The 12656-nt window shown below is 32.4% G+C and overlaps 1 protein-coding gene across 1 annotated transcript; it reads left to right on the top strand.

Moving 5' to 3' along the window:
• Positions 1-3861: 3861 nt before the first annotated feature.
• On the top strand, positions 3862-7561 carry LOC111635581. The gene is made up of 3 exons (XM_023380577.1): positions 3862-3975; positions 5597-5686; positions 7278-7561. The coding sequence occupies exons 1-3, from the start codon at positions 3883-3885 to the stop codon at positions 7401-7403; spliced, it is 309 nt and encodes a 102-aa protein (XP_023236345.1). The 5' UTR covers positions 3862-3882; the 3' UTR covers positions 7404-7561.
• The last annotated feature ends 5095 nt before the right edge of the window (positions 7562-12656 follow it).

The following is a 12656-nucleotide window of genomic DNA, read 5'->3' as shown; positions in this document are numbered from 1 at the left end:
AATTATAATTTTCTTTAAAAGTATATTCATACAATTGAAGAATGTTTTGTACCAGGTATGTATATCCACCACACATTTTATTTCACCGAGTAAATTTTTATAATTTTATTTTTAATTTTAGCCCTTATATCGTGGCTAGCAATTCTGAATGTAATTGGGATATTAAAAATTTATTTTAAAAAAGTTTTGGCTCGAGATCATATAATAAAAAAGAAAACATTATTAAAAGAGAACGGCCAATGCCTAAGTTAAATATAAACGCTTCAATAAAAAAATTAGTTCGATATTTTTACGACAAAATGGCTCTGTAAATGCATAAAAATGCATTTACAGAGTGAAATTAGTATGTGGAATAAGAATGTTTTTGACAATTTAGCTGGCAAAAAACACGAAAAATCGTCGATTCTTTCGTATTTGAAGCAATTTGGAAATCGAAGCGGAATAGAATTTAACATTAATGAATAATATAAAATAAATATTGAAAATTGTAACGAGATAATTATAAGTAATAGATATATTTTATCGAAATAAATAGATGTTATATGTTTTTATCAAAGCAAGAATTGGCATTCAGAGGTCGTATGGAATATATTGGATCTAATAACGGAAATAATTATAATGAACTTGTTTATTAAGAACGTCAGATAAATAATCTATTAAAAATACATTTAAAGAAAGAATTAACAGATTGCCCCTGGATGTCGGCTTCTTATAGAAACACAGCTTCCCTGTCATCAAATGTCACGGCACGCCCCTGCTAAGCTTGTAAAATAAAACACCAGCTACAAACGTCTTTACTATCCAGCTTTTTGATGATCTTTACACCAATAACACGAAAGAAACTATCATGCACGTTTTCACAAGCCTTTAACCTTCGGAAGATCCATGGCAGGATGTCAATACAAAATTGGTAATTCAGAGTTCTACACACACTCCACCTAATACAGACAATGACCACAACTTCACCTACATTTAGGTTTCGAATGTCATCTGTTCGCTCACCGATAACAAAGCCCCTGTTCTTGACGGCATAATCACTACAATGATAAAGTACGCGTTTGGAGGTCATAATACAGCATTTGTAATTCTCTTCAATATCTGCTTGAACACAGATATTTTCCTACTCAGTGGAAAAGGCTAGTGTCAAATTAATCCCCAAAGTCACCAGATCTAACACATATAAAAAAATAACTCTGGGGAAAGTGTTAAATGGTCTCATGATTAATAGGATCACGTGGCATCTACAGAAACATAGAGCCCTGAATCAGAATCAGTTCGGCTTCTCTAAACACAAAGGTACAGCAGATGAAATCCACCAGATGACAAGTCGTTAACTACATCCACCAGGCTAAACAAATCAGCATAGTGCAATTATCACTATTGACTTTACAAGCGCCTTCATTCACGCATGGTGGCCTTTTGTCTTGAACACATTATATGCTCATCACTGCCTCCAAAATCTTTACAAACTTGTTCAGTTCTATCTTAGCTATCTTAGCGACAGAAGTGTTGGTGTTTATACAACACAGAATAACATACATTACTCGAGGCTGTCCTGAAAGATCCAAATCTGGTCATGGTTTCTGAAACAGAGCCAATAAGTCTATTCTTCACTTAAACGACACCTTGTTTCCTGGATGCCACATACAGGCAATGCGGACGACATAATTATCCTACCTTCACACAGAAACAGTGAACGCTTACAGGACATATGCAACGACATTCTCAATAATATTTACCAGTGGAGTATTAAGCATATACAACCAATTAACACAGACAAATGCGAAAGCATGATAGTTGATAGTAATGCGCTACTCATTAGGAAGTTTATCCTTTGAATAAATGCTAACAGAACAAAGCAAACAACGGAAATTAAATATTTATACGTTATTCTTTACGAGAAACTTAATTTCGCATCTCAAATCAAATACATCATGGACAAAGCTAGAATGACGCAACGCCCTTCTTAGTATTGCAAGGAACACATGAGACATTTTACTAAAAATTATTTACAGAGGTGCAATTCAGTTAGCACCCCTCTATGCCGTATATGTGTAGGGGTGACCGTAAAAAACTGTTAACTGTTCAAAAAAGTGCAGCTATCTGCATTTGTAAGACTTGTAGAACCGCACCCAATACTGCCCGTTNATTTATATAATATAACTTAATCAGTTATATTTTTCCAATGTCGCATTGGAAAATAATAAAACGTGTAGTAAAGTATATTATATAAATGGTCAAATGTTTACCAATGAAACAATATCAAAAGTTATAATACTACAACTACTAGATATCATTTTCAATATTGACATCAAATCTTTTACTTAAATTAATACAAGTTGTGTTTCAAAAGCATTCGACTTCATTCTATACTCAGTTGTCTTGTTTATATAATTTCAGTTTGTATAGAGTGATATGATGGGATAAACCTACACAACTTATGGGAGAACTCGCAACAAAAGAGGGCCCTTTTAAAAATTTCTATGAAAAATTGGCAGTTAAATTGATGTTTGACATGTGAAAATTCCAGGAAAAAACGCCCGCGCCGTTGGTCAGGTGCGAACCCACGACCAACTGGTGATGTTCAGTGGTTTTAACCACTCGGCCGCTCGTTGTCGAGTTCGATTTCAAGTACTTTAATTATTTAATTTACATACATTCGTACAAAGCTGCATTCAGAGGGACATTTCTTATTATATATTTAAAATTTAAATTTCTGCATTGTCAAGTATGTATTCTGCTGATCAGCGATATAGATGTCTTGGGTTTCTTCTTCGTCCTACCTTAAATATGGTCAGAGTTTTTGGACTGGATCCGGTGGATCCGTGTCGCTGTATGGCAGAAGATAGAGCTGTTATTCCGAAAAAAATTTTCAATATATATTGTGATCTGATCGAAATATTCTTATGGTCTGCGTGTCTGAATTACACAATTAATTTGCCCAATATCGACGTTTACTGTATACGAGTACTTTATTATTTCAAAGAGTTCTCATTCCTATGGACTGTAGTATTGATTATAATTACAAGCTACGCAGCAATACAGTTCAGTATTTTGAAAAGAAAGAAAATATCTCTTCATATTATGAAAAGCAGCTACAAGGAAGAATATCAATTGTTACAACGAATGGAAATTCTTGTATTTTGTGGCATTTTCGGGCTACTTATACTTTTTATAGGTTGCACCTTTGTCACAGGTATAATTAACTTTGGCGAATTAAGAAGACAAGGTAGACCCATGACAGAAAAATTCGTATGCACAATGGTTGCTACATTAATAAATTTTTACATATTTGGACAAATTTCGGTTTTAATTTTTCTGGCTGCGTACGGTGGAATATTTATTTTAAGCAGATTGATCAAATTATCCGAAGAATTTGAAGGGATGAAGATAAATGATTTTTCTTTAAAGTATAAATTACAAAGATTTTTTGAAAAGCAATCCGAAATTTGGCAATTTCTAAAAGAAGTTAATGAGAATTTTGAAGATATTCTGCCATTAACGTATGCATTCTTCATGCATATATGCTGTATATTCATGTACATTACCATATTTGTAAAAATGGTTTCAAATATAAAGATTTACTTTGTAATTGGATTTCCTATTGTTCTATCAGCAGTACTTTCAAGCTGTTGGGCATTATCACATTTCACATCACTGGTGAGTTTGAAATTATATAACATAAAATATTTGAATTGTCTTTAAATGCCATGCCTTAAGTCTACCTGTGCCGAGTGGAAAAACTACTGAACGCAAAAATTAATGACGTGAAGAAATTTCGGGAAACTGCACGTCGTCTTTGATTGGACAGGCGTGAATCTACGTTGTTTAGTGATTTTTATTCACTTGGCCACAGGTGGACTAATATGAAAAAATAATTATATGGTAAATTATTTTTTATTTCAGTTGTACGACAACTTTGCGTCTATCTACAGACTTTCTCCTGCCGATTTGCCATTGGAATTTAAACTGAAGGTAAAGTTGACTTTGATTATTGTGTTTCTCATTAAAATTTTGTAGTGTTTCATTTTCTGATAATTTTTATATTGATAATGAAGCTTTTTGGTACCCTCAATAAGTCCAACTTTAAAAGATGAATTTTTTTTTTTTAGTTTAACAGTATGAAATAATATATAAATATATAGCTTTTTACTTATTTATTTAGCACAACGGTAGGCAAACGATAGGACACAAGGCGTTTATTACATTTTTTATTCATTGATACGCGTTTTGGGTTTTTTATTTAGCTTCTCTTAGCTTTTAATTTTGTATAGTTAATTTTTAGTAGCGATTAAGATGTACAAAAGTAATATTAACAGTTATATTTCGAACCGCTTTGTATGTTTGTACCAACGGAAAACGTGAGTAATCTGCTACAGAAGGAAGCCTCTCGGAATGACATTAATAAGAATCTGGTCCCTATTTTAGTGTTAAAAACGCGAAGAAACTCGAAAGACTCCACGTGGTCAGCACGTTGGCGAGGTCCGAATTTACGATTAACTACCACTATTCTGTGGTTTTTCCCACTCGACCATTAATGGTCCTTACTACTATGAGCAATCTGGATTCAAATCCACGCATACATCTTCGAAAAACTTTTGTAAACTGTCTGCCTCAAATATGTTGAGCCTAATCTTTCACCATTACTCACGTGATAACCATTTGTAAACCGTTACAACGCCAACCTGTTGGTAAACCAGCATTCGGTGCATTTATTCATTTTTCCACTTGCGCGCTAAGTTAGGCTGCGTGCTATCTCGTGTTTTATGCCTTATGAAAGTGCTAAAAACATCTTTTTGAGTTTCTAACATTGTAAATACCATTACGAGTAATCTCAAAACTAATCCTATCTTATACAGGGTGTTTTCCGAGATGCTAGCAATAATTTTAAAGCATGTTCTTGAGGCGTGAGGTTTATAACTATTCTATAGACAAAGCTTGTAATTCATTGTTTTATTGCTACAAAGGGGTTGGTTGTTTTTACTTCGATTCTCAACAGTAATACGGGCGTTGGAAGAAACTGAAACTCACTGCCCTTTATTTTCTTGTAGTACTAACTAGCGAAGACTTGACAAGAATTGTACGAACTTTATCGCCGTGGTTACCAGTGGTGCAAAGCAGCATCGTAAGGGGTTCCAGTCTTAACTTTACTCCTTTCTGGCGTTGAAATAATGCGTTTGGCTGTCTGTGTTTATATCAGACATAACCCATAAATGCAACACACTCTTAAAGTATGTTTACAGTATTTTATATAGACAAACAGGTAAATAATACCATTAACTCGAGGAACACATTGTATATGTAACATGTACGCAACACAGATTTCATTGTATCTGTGGGTGGGTGGCACGATTTTATTCACTAATTTTGAAGCTTAATAACTTGTGTGCTATCTGTAGAAAAATTCTGATATTTGGCAGGAAAGTTTGCTTGTTACAGGAATTGATATTATTAAATTATGGTGATTAAAAAGATTAACTGGTAGGCGAGATAAAGAAGATCGCGATTCGTATTTCGAGCAGAGTCAGATTAATGAGGATTTCGCTTGCTATTCTCATTTGTTATTTTTTTGTATTCATTTGTATTTAATTTTTAGATGAATTGCTACCTAAAACGATTTGGAAAAATTCCATTAGGAATATCTATTGGTGGTTTCTTCTATGTGAAAGAAGATTTCTTCATCAAGGTTAGTAGAAATTGTGACATTTTTTAAACAGTACTGTCGACCCTTTCTATAACGCTGTTGATTATTCCGTGTTATATGAAATCCATGTTGTACGAATAACTTAAGATTTAACAAATACGTGAGCCTTTTACAGCTTGGCACACGTGTTTGTAAAATCTAAGTGACTCGTACAACATTGAATTCATGTAACACGGAATTATTAACAGTGTTATAAGGGGTCTAATGTAATCTTATATTGTAAGGAGTGTTCAGGTAGCTTAAAATCACTTTGAAGCTACCTTAAATGAAAAACTGAAATAATTTCATTTTTTATCCTAGTGATCTGAACGTAATTTACACTGCCATAAGTTAATGCAGGGAAGGTGATCTGAAATTGCGACAATAAGTACAATACGAGGCGTGGCTGCCTTCGTAATCACATTAATTATGCTTAGTTAAAGCATAAATTAATGCAAATGTAGGAAAAGAATTAATTGATAATTTTTAAATATTTGACATAAAATTCACTGATGTGAATATTAGATAATTTTAATTAATTAATTAGTTAAATTAAAACTCTTGCCGTCCGGCCTCCGAGAAAACTCGGGCAGGTTACATAGCGTTACAGAAAACTCGGTCCTTTTGGCCCTCGCGAAAAAATTTTATCGCGATTTTATATTTACTTTTAAATACGCACGATTACCTCTTAATTGTTTTAACGCGATTTTTTTTATCAAATTTAATTAATTGTTTTAAAGTTGTAGTGCACGGATTTTACTTTCGATAAGTTATTTAAAGCTAGTTTCTGATGTCAAAAACGACCTCTAATAGTTTTTAAACTTTTTAATTAATATATTTTATTATATTTATATATTTGTTTAATTAAATCGGGGGGTCGGAAATCGCAATAAAAATTTTAATTTTTTTTAAAATATTTAAAAATATACCGCCAGCTAGTATTCACCCTACTTTAGACCGTTGTCCTCCCGAGACGTGTGAGAATGTCCCGAGAAATCCAACACCAGATGTTTTCAAGGTTATCCAGCTGGGTAAACAATGACTCATTAGTGTCAAATTTTGAAAAAGGCCAGACAATGGAAAATAAAGTTTGAAGCATTTTCTTTAAAATTAACGCATTTCTTTCGTTGTTTTCAGTTTTAAGTATTTTTTTATGTTTAATTAAAAATTCCTAAAAAAAATTTTGACATCAAGTGATAAAAAAATAATGTTTCTTTATTATAATATTGACTGTTGTCAAGATAACATATATATTAATTCAGAATATCGCTTAACAAAAGTTTCAAGCAATGCAGTATCAGTTTGTTTGGATTCGCGAGATGAAGCTAAGCAACACTTGGGCGATCCGACAAGACGAAGACCCTTATTAAAGGATTGTCTAAGCGAAAGTCTCGGTTTAGGCGTTCGACATGCGAAAATCCCTCAGAAAACTCTATGTGTACAGCATGTTGATTAGGCGCGAACCCACGATATTATTTAGTTGTGTTGTCCATTGATCACTAGTTTGCCTTACTTTGTTTTGCCAACTATATCATGGAGCTTTGTTACTGGAAACGCTTTAATAATTATATTAACATTTTTACTATTTTAACAGGCATACAACGCATTGTATTCCATCTTTAATACTTTAATCGATTTGAGTGGTGTAATGGAAAAGGAAATCAAATGTACTTCGCCTGCACTTAACATTACAACTGGAAAGAATTCTTCAATTATTTAAATCTTGATGAATACGAATAAATGAAACAACACGACTTCAATAACAGACATTCAGTCATAATTATATTCTTATACAGTAGAGCGTCGATTATCCGAAAGAATTTTAGTCGCCAAATTTAAATTTTCGCCAGCGCTGTGGCGCTGCAATCTTTGGCTATGTCTTGGGCTACTCAAATATTTTACGTTTTTGATACTAAATTAACTTCTGAAGTATAATTTTTATTGTTCTTATATTTTTCAATATATTTATTTCGTTTGTACAAAATAAAGTAATAATTTTTAACGATACAATAGTCACGATTATTATTTTTAAAAGTTTACGTTAGGCTTAACATCGACGAAAACTCAAAGCGAAGCTACACACAACGGAGAAAAATTTCAACTTGGGATAAATTAATATATTTTTTCCTACATAATCGGTTATCCGAAAAATAAGTTAACCGAACAATTCCAGTCCCCAATTGATTCGGATAAACGACACTCTACTGTACTTATTTACCCATAAAAAATTTGTATAATTTTTGTAATTGTAACGGATATTGTAGCTCAATTAATGATTTAGTCGTTATTTATGTTTTTAACTGAAAATTGACTTAAATATATGTTTAGAGATATGAACCTTTCTATGTACGTACAGGTAACCCCCGTATAACACGGCACTTCTATAGCACGGATTCGCTCTAACACGGTTCGAGAATTGGTACCATCCCCCGNACTTCTCTGTTTTAGTTCACTGCAACTGCACGTGTTTTTTTCTATATTTTATAGTTATGATACATATTATAAAGTATAGTTTATGTTTCTGGATTTTCAGTATTTTCAATTGTAATTTAGCATTATATGTATTTATATGTGCATTGCTTACGTTTTCAATTAATCGCGAGCTATAAACTGTCACTTTTAACTAAGCCATATTTAAATGTATTTGAATTTATTACTTAGTATTAGAAACAATTATTATTGTAAATTACATGTTTTCTGGTTTAAATAAGTTGTTACTTCACTGAATGCTTAATGTCATTTTAAATTCTTGTGTAGAAACGACAATTTACTGACATTTACATCACCATATATTATTATCTTTATAATGCAAATTTAATTAAAGTATTTTAGTACGTCTTGAAAACATTTGTAAGTATTCGATGTATTAAAACTGTTTAGAAAGTAGTCATATATAATTGTAGAAGGAGTGCACTTATAAAATTAAATAAATATTTTAATGAAGTGTCTGTTTGGCTTGATGTATTGATTATTTATTAATTACCAAACATTTAAAACATGTGATCCGATTTAAATGTATTTTAAGTTTCATTAATGACAATAATCGATGTCATTTATCATATCTTGAGGCATTTGAATGTGTAGCAAATGCTTCATCATTATCACAAATGCAAAAATAAATTCGAAGTATTTTTCTGTGTGTGAAAGTTAGTATTTGGGTATGCTAGTGTGTGGGAGGTAGCATGATTTTAATTATTTTATTTAAGACTTAATAACTCGTGTACTTTTTCCGATAATTTCAGAAATTTTGCACGCAGATTTGCTTATTTAGTGCATTGATGCTGTTAAATTTTGATAATTAAATGTCCAGAGGGTGGGAAAATAATGGAAGTCGTGTGTATCTTTAGTCGGGTCGGACATAATGACGATTCTATTATTTATTAGCATTTAGAATTTTTTGTGAAACCGATTTCAATCGTCAAAATTAAGCTTTCTGCCGTTTTATAATAATTAAAAATATAAAAATACTTTAATAATAAAACATTATAACAGATTTTAATGTTGCAGTATAATGGAATTTAAACAGTTATTATTTTCCAATGCGTATTCAAATGTTCGCAAATGAAACAATTTCGAAGATTATCATACTTATGATTTTGCATTATTAAAGTCAGTTCTTTCAGGTAAATAAATGCAAGTTGAATTACGAATGCACTCAACTTCATTATAAATTCAGTTCTCTTGTTTGTACAATTTCAGTTTGTATAGAGTGGTATGGTGATATAAAGCAATACAACACATGGACAACCTCTCAAGTAACGGTATCTCTTAAAGCGATTTCTATGAAAAACTGGCATTTCAGTTGATTCTTGTAATACTAATTAGTGAAGACCTGAGAGGATTTGTCCGAACTTTATCAACGTTGTTACCAGTAGTGCAAAGCATTATCGTAATGGGTTCCAGTCTCAACTATACTTTTTCTGCAGCTGTAATAATGCGTTTGTCGGTCTGCCTATATATCAGACATGACTCATAAATACAACACACTGTTAAAGTGTTTTTACAGTGTATTATAAAGACATACAGATAAACAATACCATTACCTCGAAAAACACCCTGTATGTATATTATGTACACCGTACTTCATTGGTACATTATTTACAATTATGTATCAACAGTTTTTAAATACTATTTAGATTTATTTTTGTAAAACAGCTGTCAGATAAGAATGTTTTTTAATTAGAAAAATCTTTGAATCAAGAATCTATTGTTTTAGACTTTTCTGTTTTATATTCTTTTAATTTTTTAGAGCAATGAAACATAATAATAGTCAATAGCCTCTGAATATTATTTCAGCTTTTAAACTAGTGAGATGTCCAAGAAAAATTATTTTGTAGTTTTATACTAATCGAGACTTACATTATTAATATTATTTTATCTACAGCAGACTTAACTTATAATAAAAACATTACTGCCACAGCAAATTGCCGTATAACTTATTTATAAAACTATTTCTTTTTACTTTAGTGGAAAAAAAGTATAATGCTAATAAATTCAGTTTTTTTACTGAATTTATTAGCATTTTTAAACGTTTAAAGTAATAAAGAAACATCCAGGATCAGTTTGAACTGATGCTCGTTTGGGAGGACGAACCAAACTGCACACAGTTATCAGTCTGTACATGTATAACAATTTCTGTCCTTATTACATCTAATATTACAAAGAAATCAGTCCCCACTGTACTCGAAAAAAATTCATTTAGTTGTTTAAGTAAAATTCTGGCATTTTAAGCAGTGTTTTATTTATGTCCGTAATTCTTTAGTTTCTCAATTATTTAACTACTTCTTAAATAGAAATAAGTCAAGACCGGTTACTTTGTACTTTAATATTTATAGTCTTTGGAAAGAGGTGGAAAGACAAAATTTTATGACAAATCGTAAATATAAGAAAAATAAATTCTAGAGCTTTTTCTGAACCTTGAGCATTTTATTTATTAAATTTAGTTGTAAATGATGCTGCCAAAGAAACAGTTAATTTTTTAACATTGTACAAGAATTGTACACGTTTCTTGTGAATCCACCTATAGGTGGGACATAATTAATAAACAATAATATCACTAGTTTAACACTTGAAATTTGTAAATAATACAAAATGCAAAGCAGGATAAATACATCAAATATTTTAATGTATTTTTTAAAACTCCTGTCAGCTATACAGAACTATCGTAAAAATATACCAGTAAACTGTTATCGGTTGGGGTAATTTATAAATCTACTCATGATTCACGGAATGGGGCTAGGGCGGCCAAATATCTAACACGCTGGTGGGTAACAGTTCAGAACCGATCCTGGATTGAATCAGTGAATACGTTATACAATATTTTGGTGTGTAACATCCACCAGTTAATCCGTGACATTGGTGCTCTATAAAGCACTTGCGCGAATGGGTATAATCTGTCATCTTGGAAGCTGTTTCATATTCGACAATACAGCACTTCCATTCCGCCACTGATATTCGAATATACAATAGCAATTTTATCGTTTTTTCACATGTAGTATTGAAATTTGTAATAAGATAAATAATGCGGTTATAATAAAATATTAATTTTAATTAATTGAAAATACGTTAAAATATGAAAACAATCGCTCAATCTGTATTTATATTTTAGAAAATACAAAGGAAGAGGCATCTCCACTGCTTCCTAGGATGGCACGCCACTTCATAATACAAACACTGGCAGCTATAAACTCATGCAGATTAATGCACAGAAATGCAAAGCTGCCTGTTTCCTTCATATTCACACTTCCAATGTACACAATACAGAAATCATCATGATCAAAGAACCTACACTATTAACAACATGATAGTCAGGTTCAATGACTGGAAAGTCTATCTAGCACAGGACCCTGGCTATCGCTACAAAGCTAGTATTATCATCAGAAATAAAATCATTACCGCCTGCCTCGTCTCCCAATACACTACAGAATACATTACCGCCATCTGTGTTACAGACAATAACACTCATCTTTACAAATGTTTCTCTACATTCCAAACACCACTAACATTGAGACGGCCATAGAAGACATTTATCACCTCTTGAAATCATACAAAGATAATCCTTTTCTAATAGGAGGTGACTTCAATGCCAAGTCAATTTTTTATTAGGCATAGTCCAAAAGATGACCCTAGGGGTAACGTAGTTAACGAAACCTTGGCCCAACGCAACAACCTTACTCACTTGAACACCAGCACACTTTTCACCTTCTCCTGTTCCACGGGGGAAGTTGGATCGACCTAACTTTAGAAAACAGTCACATAACCCCTTGAGTCGACCACTGTTACACTACCAACATAGATTCTGTTGCGACCATAGATATATCTCTACTTAACTGAACACTACTAGTAATAATAATAATCATAGTTTTCACTAAACTTGCACTAACTGGCAGTTATTCCGCGACACCATCAATAACCTTTGAGCAAGTACTTCTCACTACAGTCTCTATACTCAGGAGACCTTAGACCATCTGGTCACCAGGCTCACAAATACAATCACTAACTCTTATGTTATTGCTTCTGAGCTCAAACATTGTAAACACAAAAAGGTTCCTTGGTGGATCCTGAGGAAGAAGAGAAGAAGAAAGTTAGGTGAATAAGACGAAATTTAGGAACAAACAGGACCCAGACATTGAAGTCACATTTAGAGACCAGTACAGGCACGAACACAACGGTTACGAAATTCTTATAAATAAAACAAGGACTAACACTTGAAAGGATTTTTGTATCAACACTGGAGGTCTAGCCCCTGGTTTGAACCATACTACTAACCTTGTAAGGTAAAACACCAGCTCCAAACGCCTTTACTATTTAGCTCCTTGATGGTCGGTACACCAATAAAAAGGAAGAAACTATCATGCACATCCACATCAGCTTTTACCCTTTAAAGACCCACAGCAGAATGTCAATACAAAATTGGTCATTCAGAGTTCTACACTCATTCTACCTAATACAGACAATAACCACAACTTAACCT

This window comes from Centruroides sculpturatus, unplaced genomic scaffold (genome assembly GCF_000671375.1).
Source record: "Centruroides sculpturatus isolate CEXI.00-Female unplaced genomic scaffold, Cexi_2.0 scaffold872, whole genome shotgun sequence".
Classification (NCBI taxonomy): Eukaryota; Metazoa; Arthropoda; class Arachnida; order Scorpiones; family Buthidae; genus Centruroides; species Centruroides sculpturatus.
The sequence above is the reverse complement of the archived record's forward strand: the minus strand, read 5'-3'. Positions and strand labels throughout refer to the sequence as shown.

Excerpts from the sequence above, each read along its gene's own strand:
- LOC111635581 (XM_023380577.1), top strand. The coding sequence starts at position 3,883 with ATGGTAAATTATTTTTTATTTCAGTTGTACGACAACTTTGCGTCTATC. Across the intron at positions 3,976-5,596 it reads CATTGGAATTTAAACTGAAG|ATGAATTGCTACCTAAAACG; the intron begins GTAAAGTTGACT and ends TTTAATTTTTAG. Across the intron at positions 5,687-7,277 it reads AAGAAGATTTCTTCATCAAG|GCATACAACGCATTGTATTC; the intron begins GTTAGTAGAAAT and ends CTATTTTAACAG.